This window comes from Miniopterus natalensis, chromosome 2 (genome assembly GCF_054644295.1).
Source record: "Miniopterus natalensis isolate mMinNat1 chromosome 2, mMinNat1.hap1, whole genome shotgun sequence".
Taxonomy (NCBI): Eukaryota; Metazoa; Chordata; class Mammalia; order Chiroptera; family Miniopteridae; genus Miniopterus; species Miniopterus natalensis.
The window spans coordinates 166,911,070-166,930,096 of record NC_142082.1 but is presented as its reverse complement, the minus strand read 5'-3'; the positions used below and the strand labels follow the sequence as shown (position 1 = coordinate 166,930,096).

At 37.4% G+C, this 19,027-nt stretch overlaps 1 protein-coding gene across 1 annotated transcript; it reads left to right on the top strand.

Annotated features, from left to right (window-relative positions):
• The first annotated feature begins 10,401 nt into the window (after nucleotides 1-10,401).
• On the top strand, nucleotides 10,402-17,674 carry C3AR1 (complement C3a receptor 1). Its single transcript, XM_016221751.2, has 2 exons — nucleotides 10,402-10,498; nucleotides 15,951-17,674. The coding sequence occupies exon 2, from the start codon at nucleotides 15,961-15,963 to the stop codon at nucleotides 17,461-17,463; it is 1,503 nt and encodes a 500-aa protein (XP_016077237.2). The 5' UTR covers nucleotides 10,402-10,498; nucleotides 15,951-15,960; the 3' UTR covers nucleotides 17,464-17,674.
• The last annotated feature ends 1,353 nt before the right edge of the window (nucleotides 17,675-19,027 follow it).

Here is a 19,027-nt window from a genome sequence, read left to right as displayed (position 1 = left end):
CTTTTTAATGTACTGCTGGATCCAGTTTGCTAGTATTTTGTTGAGGATTTTAGCAACTATGTTCATCAGAGATATTGGCCTGTAATTTTCTTTCTTTGTAGTGTCTTTATCTGGTTTGCGGATTAGGATGATGCTGGCCTCATAAAAAGAGTTTGGAAGTTTTCCTTCCTCTTGAATTTTCTGGAATAGTTTCAGTAGATTAGGTGTTAATTATTCTTTGAATGTTTGGTAAAACTTGCCTGTAAATCCTTCTGGTCCAGGACTTTTGTTTGCTGGGAGTTTTTTCATTATTGCTTCAAATTCATTAGTTGTTATCAGCCTATTCAGGTTTTCTGCCTCTTCTTGATTCAGCTTTGGAAGGTTGTATGCTTCTAGGAATTTGTCCATTTCACCCAGGTTGTCAAGTTTGTTGGCATATATTTGTTCACAGTATTTTCTTACAATTCTTTGTATTTCTGTTGGGTTGGTTGTTATATCACCTCTTTCATTTCTGATTATATTTATTTGGGTCCTCTCTCTTTGTTGCTTAGTGAGTCTGGCTAAAGGTGCATCACTGTTATTTATCTTTTCAAAGAACCAGCTCTTGGTTTCATTGATTTTTTGTATTGTTTCTTGAGTCTCTATGTCATTAATTTCTGCTCTGATCTTTATTACTTCCTTCCTTTTACTTCCTTGGGGCTTTCCTTGCTGTTCTCGTTCTAGTTCTTTTAGTTGTTGTGTTAGATGGTTCATTACAACTTTTTCTTGTTTCTTGAGATAGGCCTGTAATGTTATGAACTTTCCTCTCAGGACTTCTTTCGCTGTGTCCCATAGATTTGGGGTTGCTGTCTGTTCATTTTCATTTTTTTTCCATGAAGTATTTGATTTCTTCCTTGATCTCATTGGTAATCCATTAATTGTTTAATAACATGCTATTTAGCTTCCATGTGTTTGAATATTTTTGAGTTTTTTTATAGTGGCTGATTTCCAGTTTCATAGCACTGTGATCCAAGAAGATATGATTTCAATCTTCTTGAATTTGTAGAGACTTGCCTTGTGTCCTAACATGTGGTCTATTTTTGAGAATGCTCCATGTCCACTTGAGAAGAATGCGTATTCTGCTGATTTGGAATGAAATGTTCTGTAAATGTCAATTAAATCCATTAGATCTAGTGAGTCATTTAAGTTTTGTGCTTCTCTGTTGATTTTTTTGTCTTGATGATCTGTCCAGTGCTGACAGTGGGGTGTTAAAGTCCCCCACTATGATTGTGTTGCTGTCAGTCTCCCCCTTAAAGTCCACCAAGAAATTTTTTATATATTTAGATGCTCCTATATTGGGTGCATAAATGTTTACAAGGGTTATTTCCTCCTGTTGGGTTGATCCCTTTCTTTGTCTCTTGTTATGGTCTTTATTTTGAAGTCATTTTTGTCAGAAATAAGAATTGCTACTCCAGCTTTCTTTTCCTTTCCATTTGCATGGAATATTTTACTCCATCCCTTCACTTTTAGCCTGTGTGAGTCTTTTTCTCTCAGGTGGGTCTCTTGTAGACAGCATATATTTGGGTCCTGTTTTCTTATCCATTCAGCTACCTATGTCTCTTGAATGTACCATTTATTCTGCTTACATTTAAGGTTACTATTGATATAAGCTTATTTAATGCCATTTTCCCCCTTTACGCTGATGTACCTTTCTCTCACTATTCCTTCTTTTTCTTAAAGCAGTCCTTTTAGCATTTTTTGCAATGCTGGTTTGGTGGCACTGAACTCGTTTAGCCTTTTTTTGTCTGGGAAGCTTTTTATTTCACCTTCAATTTTAAATGATAGCCTTGATGGATAAAGCAATCTTGGTTGCATGTTCTTGCTTTTCATTACTTTGAGAACTTCATGCCACTCCCTTCTGGCCTGAAGAGTTTCTGTTGAGAAATCCGATGTCAGCTTTATGGGGGTTCCCTTGTAGGTCACTGCTTGTCTCTCTCTTGCAGCCCTTAATATTTTCTCTTTGTCCTCGACATTTGCCATTTTAATTATGATGTGTCTTGGAGTGGGTCTCTTTGGGTCCCTCTTGTTTGGAACCCTCGGTGCTTCCTGAACTTGTGTGGCTTTCTCCCTCGCCAGCCTAGGGAAGTTTTCTTTCATTATTTCCTCCACCAAGTTCTCTATCCATTGCTCTCTTTCCTCCCCCTCTGGCATTCCTATAATGCGAATGTTATTGTGCTCATGTTGTCCCAAAGCTCCCTTAAACTGTCTTCATGCTTTTTAAGTGTTTTTTCTTTTTGCTGCTCTGACTGAGTGATTTTTTTCTACCTTATCTTCTAAGTCACTTATTCTATCTTCTGCTTCATTGAGCCTCCTTTTAATTCCTTCCAGTGCATTCTTTTTTTAAAAAAAATATATATATATCTTTATTGATTTCAGAGAGAGGAAAGGAGAGAGAGAGAGAGATAGAAACATCAATGATTAGAGAGTCATTGATCGACAGCTTCCTGCATGCCCTGACTGGGGATTGAGCTCACAACCCAGGCATGTGCCCTGACCAGGAATAGAACCCCTATCACCTGGGCCCTACCTAGGTCAATGCTCAACCATTGAGCCATGCCCAGCCAGACTCAGTGTATTCTTGATATAAGATATAGTATTCTTTATTTCTGCCTGATTCTTGTTTAAGATATGAATCTTTTTTCATGTTTTCACTAAGTTCCTCGACCTTACCATCAACTGCCTTGTTCTCATTAATTTCCTTGAGCACCTTTATAACCATTACTCTGAACTCTGTTTCTGATAACTTGCTTAACTCCATCTCATCAAAGTCATTTTCTGGTGATTTTTTCTTTTCTTTAGTTTGGGGGTTGTTTCTTGTGTCCCTATTTTGGTGGCTCTTAGTGTTCGTATCTATATATTAGATATATTTGCTGTCTCCTAGTCTTATGGGGAGGGATTTTGTATTGTGAATCCAGTGGAGCCCAGAGGTGTGTTTTCCTTATACTTCTGAGCTCTTTGCTCTAGGCATGTCCCTTTTGTGGGTGTCCCTTTTGTGGGTTCTTTGGGCTCTCCTGTTGTAATTGGGTCTAGATTGTTGTTGACCAGTCCTTGGGAAGACTCTCCTCTCAGGGTGGCTAACTGTGTGTCTCAGCGCCAACCACGTTATGTAAGCTGTTGTACCGGTGCTGGCAAGGCAGGACAATACCCAACTGAACTCCCAGGAAACAAGGGGGATCTTACAAAATCTCTTGACAATCACAATGAAAACAACTCAAGTAAAAATAGTACTGGGAGAGTGAAGGGAGAACACAAACTCTAAAGAAAAAAAAAAAAAAGGTAAAAATAAGAGAAAAAGAAAAGTAAAGCTAGAGAAAGAAAAGTATATTGTTGTTAATAGTGATGAAAATTTAGAAAATAATAATAATAAGCTAAACTAAAATGTAAAAAATTGAAAAGCTAATGAAAGGTAAATGGTAGAGAAAAGATCCTGAAAGAAGGGCAAGCAAAAAATTAAGAGAGAGAATAAGAATAAGATAATAGTTGAAAATGAAAAAATAAAAATACAATAAAGAGAATAATAGAAACTAACAACCAAACAAAAAGACAAGAAGATAGAAGGGAGAAAAACAAAAGAAAGAAAGAAAAGAAGAAGAAGAAGGAAAAAAGTTATGCTCATGGATCAAGAGGAGAGAGAGAGAGAGAAAAAACCCTGGCAGGGAGGGAGTCCAATAAGAGATATGGTGGAAACTAGAGAGAAAAGCAGTAAACTTATTGATTATAATGATAAAGTCCCAGTTATTAAGAAGAAATATCAAGAAAATCTTGGTAGTAGAAGCAAAGATAAAACAAAACAAAGCAAATAAACAAAACAAAACAGAAAACAAGCTAAGCAAAACAAAATTCTTTAAAGAAAATTAATTAAAATTTTTTAAAAATTAAAAAAACTTATAAAATTTAAAAAGAAAAAAAAATTTTTTTTCTTTTCTTTTTCCTAAGTGGCAGGGGCGGGAGGGGGGTTGGGGAAGAAAGTCAGTCAGGGGAGTTTCTTCTGGGCAGCTTATGTTGTCTGCAGCTCTCTGTTTTATATGCTGATTTCTGTTCTCCTGGGAGGCACTTGTGTATCAGGCAATGTGAGGAGCTGTCTAGGTTTGGCTCTGGTGTCCTTGGGTGGTTTGTTGATCTGAGGCTTTCTGTGGACTACCTCCTCTTGTCAGCTATTTTGCAACCAAGAGTTTTGGTAATTACAGTAGATCCTCATTATTCATGGATTCCTTATTTGTGAATTTGCCTATTCACTAAAATTTATTTGTAGCCACAAAATAACATCCACTGAACTTTCACAGTTTTTCCTGGACATGTACAGGATAACAATAAAACTTGAGTTGCTGGACATGCATTTACACAGCTGAGGTCAAACAAGGTGGTGCTCTGCCTTCCTGTTTCAGTTCTCATATTGTAAGCATAGGTTCTGGAGGCCAACTGTCTGGTTCTAATTCTGTCGTTTACATGGTGTGTGAACTTAGATAACTTATTAGTCTCTTTGCATCATCGTGTACTTTTCGACAATGAGATACTAGTATTAGTACCTATCTCTTGATTGGAGTGTTGTGAGAGTTAAATAAGGTACAGTCGATGAAGCACTTAGCACAGTGTCTGGTAGATAAGCCCTCAATGTGAAAGTTATTACTGTTATTAATACTAATTTACATTTGAAGTAAGAATTATGCTTGTTTAGGTAAATATAAACATTGACACATTCATTATTAGTATTTCAGGAGCTATACAACAGAGAAGACAACTAAAATGGAGTTACCATTTCAACACTATTTTCCCTTAAATGGCTGACAAATGTGCGCAATGTAAAATGGCTTGAAGAGATATAGAAAGAGCATTTATTTCACCTGAAATGGGTATGCGTAATATTGTGATTTATAATAAGAAATTGACATTTTGGTCTCTGCCCCTGGGTCTTGACTCAGGGCTCCAAAAGCCTTATAAATTCCTAACTAATAAGATCACCAGGAGCATCTTTTGTTCTAATATTTGGCTTTTGACCCTGGTTCATGACACAGCTCCTGAAAGCCCTATAATTTCCTGAATGATAGAAGTGTCTTTTGTTCTAATGAGGCAACTCTCGTGGGCTAATGGATGGCTCCTGGATAAGGGCTGGTCAATCAGTAAACAGTCCAAGCTATGATTAGAAGCTTAAAACTTTTAGTACCACCCCCCCCCAATTCTCTTTAGAAGGAAAAAGGGCTAAATATTGAGTTAATAATTTATCATATCTATTTGATAAAGTCTCCATAAAAATCTCAAAAATACAGGATTTGGAAAGCTTCCAGGTGGGTGAACACATCCACACTGGGAAAGTGAGGCAACCTCAACTCCACATGGACAGAAGCTCTGGTGCAGAACCCTCCCAGACCTCACCCTATGTATCTCTTCATCTGGCTGTTCACCTATATCCTTTATCATATCCCTTAATAATCTGGTAAATGTGTTTCCTTGGGTTCTGTGATCCACTCTAGCAAATAATCAAATCCATTTGATTAGCAGTGTAAGAAGTTATGTCAACTTGTGAAAGTAAAGGAGACACACTGGAGATGAAGAACTGAGTATTTCCCTACACAGAGGGAGAAGATGGGTGGTTTTCTAAGCCAGTATGCTTGTGTAACACCACATTCTTTTTCGTGCGTACTACGGAACATGAAATGGGGAAGGAAAGGACAAGGAGAGAAAAAATAAAGAAGACATTTTAATAATTCACCAGTAGGATAGCTAACTTGAAATATCAATCAAAATTTACTCAAAAATTTATCTAGATCTATAAAATTTATGAGAGCCATCCACCCCTCAATAGTTCTGAACCCTGTCCCCCAGAAAAGTTCCTATGGTTTCTATCTAGATTAGATAAACACAAACTGAAGCTTCATGCCCTGTCCACTTTCATTTTTATGTAACTAAAGTCACAAAAATGTGTTCATTAAGCTCAATTTACTTTCCTTCTAATCTTTCTTCCTTGGCTGCCCTAGATACATACTATAATAGAAAATCAATAACCAACAAATTAATAGGAGAAGGAAAGTTGTTTAAATTTTCTTTTAACCACTCAGACTTGAGTGATTTCTTCATACCAAACACGGCTGCTTTCTTTAAGATCTAAGCCTAAGTGCGTTGGATATTTGTTGTTATAAGTTCATTGGATAGTATGTTATTATACATACTATTTTTGTTTTGTTTTTATTTATTTACTTCTCAACTAAATTACCTTAGTTTCTGGGCAACTTTGTTCAACTTGTGTTCCTACTTGGTTTTACTGTAACTATGTGCATAATTAGGCAGCTCTGCTGTAGGGAGCACAGAGTACATTTAATCTACATCTTTGAGGGCCATGTGTTAGAATTTGATTAGACAGAAAGGGTGTGACTTAACACTAGGAAGGGAATATCCTATAGATTATTTGCTACATGTCCAAGATGGGAGGCTAGTTTTTTGTGTGTTTTTTAATGTTTTTATTGATTTTTTTTTTATTTAGAGAAAGAGGAAGGGAGAGGGAGAGAAAGAGAGAAACATCCATGTGAGAGAGAAACAATGATTGCTTGCCTCCTGTATGCACCCCTACTGGGGATTGAACCAGCAACCTGGGTATGTGCCCTGACTGGGAATTGAGCCAGTGACCTTTTGGTGCACTGGGTGACACTCAACCAACTGACCCACACTGGCCATGGCAATGGAAGGCTAGTTTTGATCTAATAGGTAACTGGAAACATTAGTTTTTTGACATAATAATTGCTAACATTTATTGAATGAAGGCACTGTTTTAAGTGCTTTGCATGTATTGATTTCTTTACATTAAAAATTCTATAGAGTAGGTACAATGAATATTTGATTTAGTCATTCCTCAGCCAGGAATATAGAAACCATTGTAGGTATTTCAAACAGGGTATTGAATTCAGGGTATTGATTTGGATATAAAAGTATTGGAAGGACTAGAAGCATAAATGAGGAGAAAATAATATAACTACAAGAGGCTGCTTCCATAAAATTAGAAGGAAAAAGTGAAAAAGGAAGTTACCCAGAATGGGCAAGTGTGTACTTGTCTTTGAGACTGGAGCTCTTGCTTTGCTTAGCAGAAATTTAGGAACTCACAGGCCTGTGGCTGCTGCTGAAACTACTAATCCTGTTAGAGCCCACAGTTGGCAGCACCTGCCACGGCCACACCTGGCATTTCCACTGTAGGAGCCTCCCACAATTTTCTGCCTCCGAATAAACCAAAAACTAAATGATTTCCCTTTTAATATCTCTCTCTCTGTGTTTTATTTTAATAGTTGAAATATTTATTCTGTTTTATAGTTTTTGTTCTTTTACTTTTAAAATAGATTTGTAATCTCTCTGCACAAACTAAGTTCCAGAATCAAATGCAATGATTCTCTTTTCACTTTCCAACACATGACTATGCCCCTCTGGCAGAGCTTTTCAAAATCTCACTAGAGAGAAGGTCTAGGAAATGTAGCACCCAGGCTTCCAATACAGAGACAGTATGGAAAGATGGGAATGGGCTTGAGTATCAATAAATTTTATATATATAAAATTTATATATAAATAAATAAATATATAATAAATATATAATAAATATATAATAAATATATAAATTTATATATTATATATTTATATAATATTTATATGATATAAATATATTTATAATATATTATATAAATATATTTATAATATAATATTATATATTTATATAATATTTGTAAATATATTTATATATTTATATAATATTTATAAATATATTTATAATATAATATTATATATTTATATAATATTTAATATTAATATAAAATATATTTATAATATATTATATAAATATATTTATAATATAATATTATATATTTATATAATATTTATATTATATAAATATATTTATAATATATATTATATAAATATATTTATAATATAATATATTTATAATATATTTATATAATATATTATATATTTATATAATAAATATATAAATTTTATATATTTTATTTTATTTTATTGTTTTATATCAACAAATTATATATATATATATAATTTATATATATATTTATATATATTTTTTATATATATTTTTTACATAGCCAGGTACTGCATGTTTTATTTTTATTTTTTTATTTTTTATTTTTAATATATCTTTATTGATTTCAGAGAGAAGAAAGGAGAGGGAGAGAGAGAGAAACATCAATGATGAGAGAGTCATTGATCGGCTGGCTCCTAAACAGCCCCGACTGGGGATTGACCAGGCATGTGCCCTGACTGGGAATCTAACCGAGATCTCCTGGACCGCAAGTCAATGCTCAACTCCTGAGCCACGCTGGCCGGGCAAGACTGTTCAAATACATTTGACCAAATAAACTTTATTTTATATGCATATATATAAAAGAATAATGTGGGTGAGAATTCCTTACAATGTATACTTTAAGAAGGAATCATTGCTCAAGGTCCTGCTTCAATCTTCTGCGCTCTCCTGATGAAACACAATCAAATTCCCCAGACTCCTGTCTGTTCCCCAATGCCTAAAGCACTCTCCCACCCACCTGCTTCTGACTAGGCTCCACTTAAACACTCTAAATACTTGTCATCCTTTTCTGCCTATAGAAGTCCTATAGTTTTTTAAAACCTTATTTCTACTTTATCTTATTTCTACCTTAAGACTTTCCTAGATTGTCCCAGGCTAAATGTACCGTTGCCTATTATACTCTATTTTACTTCTATGTTTATACTATTATAGTCTGAGTTGTATTACAGTTTTTTGTGTATGGGTACATAGTTCTACTAGATTGAGAACTTCAAGAAATAAGAACAGATGAGTGGATAAAAAAGCTGTGGGACATTTACACCATGGAATACTACACAGCTGTAAAGAAGAAGAATCTCGTACCCTTTGGGACAGTATGGATGGACTTGGAGAATATTATGCTAAGTGAAATAAGCCAGGCAGCAAAAGACAAATATCACATGATCTCGCTTATACGTGGAATCTAACGAACTTAATAAACTGATGAACAGAATAGATTCAATGATATGGAAGCATAGATGAGGCTGACAAATGTCAGAGGGATGGAGGGGGGCAAATGGGTGGAGGGGGAGAGAGTAACCAAAGAATTTATATGCATATATGCACAACCCAAGGACACGGACAATGGTGGGGAGAGGGACTTGGGAGGGGAAGGGATGGGGTGGAATCGGTCATTGGGGAGAAAAAGGGACATCTGTAATATTTTAAACAAAAATAAAAATAAAATAAAATAAAAACTGCAAAAAAAAAAAGAAAGAAAGAAGAACAGTCCAGCTGGGCGTGGCTCAATGGTTGAGCATCGACCTAGGATCAAGGAGATCACGGTTTGACTCCCGGTCAGGGCACATGCCTGGGCTGTGGGCTTGATCCCCAGTTGGGGCATGGAGGAGGCAGCCGGTCAATGACAACTCTTTCTTTTTTTTTCTTTTTTCTTTTAATGTTTCATTGATTTTTAGAGAGAGAGGAATGGAGAAGGATAGAGAGAGAAAAACATCGATGAGAGAGAAGCATCATCGACCGGCTGCCTCCTGCACACCCTCTACTGGAGGTCAAGTCTGCAACCCAAGCATTTGCCTTGACCGGGAATTGAACCATGACCTCCTGGTTCCTGGGTGGATGCTCAGCCACTGAGCCACATCTGCTGGGCAATGACGACTCTTTCATCATTGATGTTTCTATCTCTCTCTCCCTCTCCCTTCCTCTTTCTGAAATCAATAAAGGTATATTAAAAAAAAAGAAATAAGAACACAGTTGTTTTTTTTTAAATTTATCTTTATTGTTGAAAGTATTACATATACCCCCTTTTTCCCCCATTGATCCCTTCTACCAAGCTCCTCAACCTCTGCCCCTGGCCCCCGGCCCCCTGCCCCCACCCCAGGCTTTCCCCACACTATTGTCCATGTCCATGGGTTATGCATATATGCATATAAATTCTTTGGTTAATCTCTCTCCACCCACTCCCATTTCTCTGATTCTGGCATGGCACATTTCTTTACACATATTAAACATTTAAAAGATGTTATTTGAGATTCATTACATGGGGTTGTCCAGGTCATTCCTCCTAACCATTCCCAATCCCCACCCACACATACCAGAGAGTCATTTTGGTGCATTTCTAAAACAAAACAAAAGCAAACACTTAGAAGATCAGTAGCTCATGCACAGAAGTATTTTCTTTCTTAAAGATGCACTGTCCTACAGAAAATTTTCAAGAATTATGCACTCCCACTTCTGTTTTCTACTTTTCTTATCTGATACTTTTAGAAATGACTCACTTTGAAACACTTCCTGTGCAGTCAAATAGTAGTCAAAACTGTAGGGTTGAATTTATCAGCGTAAAGAGAGGAAAGAGGAAGAGCTCAGCCAGTTTCCTAAACACACTTTATGACTTGATTGTGCTTAAGAGTGAGGACCAGACCGGACTCGTGGAGGCCTCCTGATCAGTGCTGACACCTTGAGCTACGTCTCAGGTTTCCGGTAAGAAACTAGATTCAGCTGATGACTTGTGCCTACTTTGTTTTGCTTATTGTACATGATGGTTGGAGGGTCATTATCTTCTATTTCCCCTTATTCCTTCCCAACTTATATATCTTTTGTTTTCTCCCCATGTGCACCTTTCTTGACATTTCTAAATATTCCACAGTCTATTTATCTTTGCTCTTAATATATGCATTCAGAACTAATAGTGAATTTTTACATCATTTTCCCCTCTTAAACTGGCTTTGATTCTCTTTCTGTCCTTTAATTTCAGTTTTCCCCAATAGTTTTTTCAAATCACTGATTGCCTATTTTATATATATACATTTATATCCATATATAAATGTGTATATATATTCTTTATTCCATGTACTTTAAAATATTTTTTTTTATTTTTTACAGTGTAAAATTTTTATATTTGGAATTAGCCAGCTGGACTCAGTTTAGATGATCCCAATTTTGTTGGCAACATCCAAAGCATCACAGTCAGGAGCCAGTCGAACATATGCCTTCTTCTGTCCATCAGGCCTGATCAGGGTGTTGACCTTGCCCATGTCAATGTCAGAGCTTCTTCATAGCCTGTTGGATCTAGTGCTTGTTGGCCTGGACATGCACAGTGAACACAGTGTATTGCTGTCTTCTGTCTTCTTCATGGCTGACTATAGTCAGGGGGAACTTGATGGCATAGTGGTCAAGCTTGTTTCTCCTGGGTGCACTCTTTTGAAGCTAGTTAGGCTGCCTTCGGAGCCTCAGTGTCTTCGGGAGATGGGTGATGTGTGGGTCTTCTTTTTCTGGCTGTGGACCCCTTTCAGCACTGCTTTCTTGGCCTTCAAAGCCTTTGCTTTGGCTTCTGTTCCGCTTTGGGAGGGGCAGGGTCTTCCTTCTTCGCTTTCAGCACCATCTTCAAAAAAAGCCCATGCACTGTTTATTCAGCCTTTTACTTACTCCTTGCTCCTTGTCATCCTGTTATTAGTATCTGATTCTGGAATCTACTTTTCCTATCATAGTTGAATTTTAGTTTCAAATTTTACTTATCTTTTTAGTTACTGTCAGTCAATTCAATATTAAAAATAAAATAAAAAATTATCTACCTTAAATGTAGGGGTATTTTTTAGTGAAAACACTTGGAAAATCATACAAAAGTGATCTTGTTCTGAAAGACTTTAAAACTCTGATTTATATAAACTTTCATTTCAAGACAGATAATATATGGTATTTAAAATAGCTCAGGGAGGTGGGGGTTGGGGGGCTACTCTGGGGTGGGGAGGGGGTTAGTGGGGGGGAGGAAGGGGACATCTGTAATACTTTCAACAATAGAGATAAATTTAAAAAATAAAATAAGCCCAGCCAGGTGTGGCTCAGTGGTTGAGCGTCGACCTGGGATCCAGGCGATCAGGGTTCGATTCCCGGTCAGGGCACATGCCCAGGTTGTGGGCTCGATCAATGACTCTCTCATCATTGATGTTTCTATCTCTCTCTCTCCCTCTCCTTTCCTCTCTCTGAAATCAATAAAGATATATTTTAAAAATATATAAAATAAAATAAAATAAAATAAAATAAAATAAAATAAAATAAAATAAAATAAATAAAATTATGTACTAAATGTTAAAAAAAAAAAAAGAGTATCAGTTTGAGAGCCATTCGACTTAGGATCTGCGAACCCTCCTAGTTGCATATGTAAAAGTCAACTAATTTGCTGAGTATCAGTGTCACAAACTGCACAATAAAAATAGAGATGAGAGATGATTGCTAAGTTTATTTTCTGTGACTCTATCTTTCTCTCAGTATTTTATGTATCTAACCATGAATACGTGTGTTGGAGTAGGAAGGGGATCAGGGTCGCTGCCATGCACAACAAGGAAGGAAAGGACACTGGCAGGACTTGAATATTTGAATATAGGAAAGGAAATGAGAATAACTTTTTTGAAGTTATTATTTTGTTGACTCAGTTATTTTAACTTCTGCTAATTATTTAAAGCCCTAATACAACATTTGGTTAACTCAGCAGAACTATTTCCTAGTCACAAAAGTACATTGGGCCTCTATAGAGGGAGACGTAAAATGCTGTTATAGCCACTAAGAACTGGGAACTGGAAAACAAAGAGGAAGTAAGAAGAGAGCATTTTTACTGGATTAAACAGATAAAAATAAGAATTTTAAACTTAGTTAAAAAAGAAAAAAGTAAACCCTCCAAATGAACATCTATCCATTCAAGTGATATTTCATCTTTATGTCATATAAGGCTTTGTGCTTATTCTGTGGAACAAGCTTTTAGGAACAACGCTCATGTGAAAAGAGGTTCAAACGTCACACACACAAAAATTTAAGAGGCTGAAGAACTAATTTCTGACTGAGGTTATCAGAGTAAGTTTCAAGGAAAATATAATATTTGAACTGATCTTGAAGAATAGCTAGGATTTCAACAGGTAGAGATTAAAGATGGAGGAAAGGGAGGTTAGGTGAAGGACATAACTGCAGATAGCAGTAAACTGCACAACCCAAAGTACAGAAAATAGCATTAACTTGGAATAGTGAGCTGTTCAGGAGAACTATAAAGTAGGGTACATTTTAGGAATGTGCAGAACTAGGGGAGAGTAATGTCACGGGGCCAAGGGAAGAGAGCGTTAAGGGGTTAATGTATCAAATGACTCCTAGTCTGTTCTGAAGGACTGAGACAGAGAAAAGATGCTTGGGTTTTTTATTTAGAGGTAATTTTAGTGAAGTGACAGGGGCAGAAGGCAAATTACACAGGGTTGAGAAGTGAGTGGTAAGGGCGACAGACCCCCAAACAAGCCAGTATCTTTGAAAAAGAGAAACTAGGCTACATTAAGACACTTAAGAAACAACCTCCAGAGGCAAGTGTGATCCTAGATTGGATGTAATTGTGGGCAAATATGCTATAAAAGGTATTTGGGGAACAGTTGGAAGAACTGAATAAAGATCGAGATCGACTATGCCTTAGGGAACAAGCATATTGTATAATGTGGAGACTGACAACTGAAAAAGAGAAAGCAGTTTATAAAGCAATATGCATTTACACTCACATTCATAGCAGTGTTATTCACAGCAGCTAAAAGGTGAAAGCCACTCAAATGTCCACTGGCAGGTGAATGGATAAACAAAACGTGGCCTGTACATACAATGAAATATTATTCAGCCTTAGTAATGAAGGAAATTTTGACACATGCTACAACATGGACGAATCTAGCTTATTTCATATTATACTAAGTGAAATAAGCTAGACACACAAAAAGATGAATGCTGTATGATTCACCTGTACCAGAGTCAATTGCATAGAAACAGAAAATAGGATGGAGATTGCCAGAGGTTGGAGGGGAAGGAAGTAGGGGGAAAGGAGTTTTGGGGTTTTTAATCTTTTTATTATTATTATTGATTTCAGAGAGAGGAAAGGAGAGGGAGAGAGAGAGATAGAAACATCAATGATGAGAGAGTCACTGATCAGCTGCCTCCTGCAGGCCCCCTGACTGGGGATCAAGCCCACAACCCGGGCATGTGCCCTGACCGGGAATCGAACCCTGATCGCCTGGATCCTAGGTCGATGCTCAACCGCTGAGCCACACCCGGCTGGGCGGGAGTTGTTGAATAGGTATAGAGTTTCAGTTTTGCAACGTGAAAAAGTCCTGGATTTTGCACAATAATGGGAGTGCATATATATATATTTTTTTAAAAACAAATTTTTAAAAAATATATCTTTATTGATTTCAGCGAGAGAAAGGGAGAGTGAGAGAGAGAAATAGAAACATCAATGATGAGAGTCGTCATTGATCTGCTGCTTCCTGCACGCCCCCGACTAGGGATGGAGCCTGCGACCTGGGCATGTGCCCTGACCGGGAATCAAACTGGGCACGATCACCTGGACCCTAGGTCGATGCTCAACCACTGAGCCATGCCCGGCTGGGCAGTGTGAATATATTTATCACTACTGAACTATTCACTTAAAAATGGTTAAGATGGCAAATTTTATGTTACATGTATTTTGCTACAATTAAAAATTTTTAACCCAGGGAAACCACTGTTAGTGGGCATGTAGCTTTCTAGAGATTTTTCTGTGCCTACACATGTCCACACATGCATACACGCACATGCTCGCACACACTCACATGGTTAAGCGTATAGTTCAGTTTTCTTTTTACAGAAATGGGGTTCTATGTTCACCCTTCTGCAAAGCACACTGGTTATCTTTCTATGTCACACCAGTGCACCCTCTGCTCTTGTTTGACTAGAATTCTCTTTAATTGTGGTAAAATACATATAACATAAGGAAAAACAATTTAAGGACCAATATGCACATTTGATCTAATTTTGTTAAATTCTGCATAACAAAAATATACACACACATATATATATAAGTGCGTATACATACACACACATATATAACATAGAAAAGATGCAAAGAATGTAAATTAAGGTGCTAAAGTAGTAATCAATGGCTGGTAAAATACGACATTTTAATATTCTTATTCCTAGTTGTCTGTATTTTCCAAATTTTTTCGTGCATATTTTCTGCTTCTGTAATAATAAAGCTATTGTTTCTGTTATATTCAATAAACAACAAATAAACAAGAAAGAAACGATGGGTGGTGAGAAAAATCAATGCCAACAGTGTACACAGCTCTTGAAAAACCAAACAGCAAAAGGAAAAGCTGAGGTTGTATCTAAAAGACATAATTGAGTCTAGGACCTTTTTCTGTGGTGGTGAGTCCTTTGAAATCTGGTACAGGGAATGGATGGACCTTCCACCCTCAAGGAAATGAAAATAAAGTTAAAATTTTCCATATGATTTGAGGTGGTGATGGAGCTTCTCAAAGCCCTTTCATGGATTTAGAGTTGGGAACTCCTGGTATAAAAGTTGTGTGTTTGTCCATTAGATTCATTTGTTTGTTTTTAATAGGGAATATTAGGTAAGGAGAGAAATTAGTAGAGAATGAGAAATCAAAAGTGCAAGAAAAGGGAGGAAATGACAATGATGTAAGTTTCCAAATGAGGATATTATTTTGATACACACTTAAATTGGTACAGTAGGTTTTGGTCTATCACAGAATGTTTTGTGTGATTCAATAAGAAGTCAAGGAGTACAAACTAAAACAGTGTGAGGGCCTGTGCAGTTCTACATCGTTATGTGGGAAGGTTAGATGTCTAAGACACGCATTTTTTAGAAAGATAATGTTACTTTAAATGTATCTTTATTGACTTCAGAGAGAGGAAGGGAGAGGGAGAGAGAGAGAGAGAAACATCAATGATGAGAGTCGTCATTGATCGGCTGCCCCCCTAAATGCCCTTGACTGGGGATCGAGCCCGCAACCCGGGCCTGTGCCCTGACTGGGAATCGAACTGCGATCTCCTGGATCCTAGGTCGTTACTCAGCTGCTGATCCATGCCCAGCCTGGCAAGATAATGTTACTTTAAAAAATGTTTGTTCTTCTTTTTGCAGAAGTTTAGCAATGGAGTCTTTCCCTGATGAGACCAATTCAACTGACATACACTCACAGCCCTGGAATGAACCCCAAATAATCCTGTCCATGGTCATTCTCAGCCTTACTTTCTTATTGGGATTGCCAGGCAATGGGCTGGTGCTGTGGGTGGCTGGCCTAAAGATGAAGAGGACAGTGAACACAGTTTGGTTTCTCCATCTCACGCTGGCAGACTTTCTCTGCTGCCTCTCCTTACCCTTCTCCCTGGTCCACTTGGCTCTCGGAGGACACTGGCCCTATGGTTGGCTCCTCTGCAAGCTCCTTCCCGCCATCATCATCCTCAACATGTTTGCCAGCGTCTTCCTGCTGACTGCCATTAGCCTGGACCGTTGTCTTTTGGTACTCAAGCCCATCTGGTGCCAGAATCGCCGCAGTGTGAGGACAGCCTCCGCTGTCTGTGGATGTATCTGGGTGGTGGCTTTTGTAATGTGTACGCCTGTGTTCATGTACCGGAAAGTGTTCTCTGTAGCAGACTATAATACCTGTCGCTACTATTATGGTGTCGATAGCTCATTAGATTTTTCAGACTTCCTCTTTGATCGACTGGAAAATGAGTCTCTTGACAGCCCCATTGTTCAGTTGCCTAGAGAAATGGATGACAGGGTAGATGCCTTCTCTTTACAAACAAATGATCATCCTTGGACAGCTACCAATCTCCTCCATTCTGAAACATTTCAAAGACCTCCTGGAGATTCCCTCCCTGTGGATTCAATTAGATTATCTAATCAACAGCCATATTATAATTTCCTTAGACCTGATGATGAGGCCTCACCTACAATCCCCATTGACATTCCCATTGAAGATCACAGATTTAACCCACCGGATGACTCTGATGCTTTCCTCTTTACTGATTTAGAGCGTTCCTCTAGTGCCTCTAGCAACACCTTATACATGACTGAGCCATCACAAGATTTCCAGGACTATGCTGAAGGCTTCTTTGAATTTGACAATCAAGTTCCAACACCTCTGGTGATAATAACCATCACTAGGCTAGTGATGGGTTTCCTGCTGCCCGTTGTTATCATGATGACCTGTTATAGCCTCATTATCTTCCGAATGAGACGGAGCCGCTTCACCAAATCTCGGGGCAAAACCTTCCAAGTGACCATAGTGGTGGTAGTTGTCTTCCTTGTCTGCTGGGCCCCATACCACATTTTTGGAGTCCTCTTTTTGTTTATTGACACAAACACTCCCTTTGGGGCAACTCTGCTATCCTGGGATCATGTGTCCATTGCTCTAGCATCTGCCAATAGTTGCTTCAATCCCTTCCTCTATGCCCTCATGGGGAAAGATTTTAGGAAGAAAGCAAGGCGGTCCATGCAGGGCATTCTGGAGGCAGCTTTCAGTGAGGAGCACACACATTCTACCAGTTGTACCCAAAGCAAAGGCTTTCGGAAAGAAGCAGTAGCAGTAGAGCTGTGTGAGAATATAGAGCATTTGACCCAAACGCTTGAGCCAAGCGGAGCTTCTTAGCTATCCGCCAAGTGTGACATGTTTCTAAAAGAACAAGGGACATGGTGAGCAGGGATTTCAGAAAATATCAAAGACTTGATCTAGAGGGCTTCAAAGTATGGTCCCAGACTAGTGACATCAGCATCACTTGGAAACTGTCCAGTCCAACCAGACTTGAAAACAAGCTCTCTTGTTTCTGATGAATGTTATATTTGAGAGAGAGTGCACAAATTAGTCTATTTCTATCTCAAACTAAGCCACCTTAGATAAATGAGAATCTAGTTTTTTGTAAAATAATGTTTCTTTCCATTCTTAAATTTTCTATTTAGTATACCTAAATTCCCTTCCAGATTCATTTTAATACCAATTCTTCTGGCTCTGAGTGAGAGATGATCATTTATTCTTTGGCTTTATTGTTGTACCATTGGTGGTGGTGAGGATGGTTTTAAATAAAGAGAAGGTGCGGGTGGGGGGAGGTAGTAATGGGTAAAGAGGCCAAATATGGTGACAGAAGATGATTTGGGTTTGGGTGGTGGGCACACAATGCAATTTACAGATCATGTATCATAGAAATGTACACTTGAAAACTGTATGACCTTATTAAGCAATGTCACCCCAATAAATTTAATGAAATAAAATTTTTAAAAAAGAAACCGTCTTTGAAAACAAGGATTTATGAGACTGAACCTGGCAAAGAATACAATGCCAGACACTTCCTATTTGGAATACTCATGGATACAAGACACAATTCCAAGTTTCCATTATTGCACCTAAATAAGCATCTCTTGTGTAAACATAGGCTATTAAGGCATCTAACTACTTACAATCTGTAATGTAAGCTGCCCTTTGAAGAGTTCTCTTGTCTTTTTGTTTTCTCTATCTGCCTATTGATAGAGCCACCTACCTTCTGCTCCTTGTCTTAAATTCCATAATTCCCTTATTCCTCTTCTGCCTCTAAGTCTTCTTCCACATTAGACTTTGTACCTCTACTAACCTCTAATTTCAAAAGTTTAAAATCACTGAAAAATGACTGCGTACCCTCCAGGAATACCATCAAACTTATTAAAACATGACTATAGTTGTGTATCTTTCATGTTATAATTACTAGATGTATTTTTAGGTTTTTAAATTCAACTTTATCAAAGTAATACATACACATAGTTTAAAGAGATTCAAGATTGATAATGAAATATGAGAAATTTCTGCCACACTCTGGCCAACTCCCTCCTCCCACTCCCATTTCTGAGATAACCCTTGAACAATTTTAGATGTTTCTTCTGATATTTGCCATGATATTTCTCAGTCATGCACTTATGCTGATTACTTTTGTAGACAATGATAAAATGACTTCTGATTTTGTGAGATGAAGAATTTTATCCAAGCATATTCATATTTTTTTGGTTATCCAGAGTCCCAATATTCATTAACCATACTTTAATTCATTCATGACCACACATTTTCTTCCACTTTCCCCATTCCAGTCGTATATATGGCTTTCATTCTATCCTTCTTTCACTTTATAAAAGCATTGTTCAATTCCCTATCACCTCATTTTCTCTGTATACTAGTCTATATGTGTTAAACC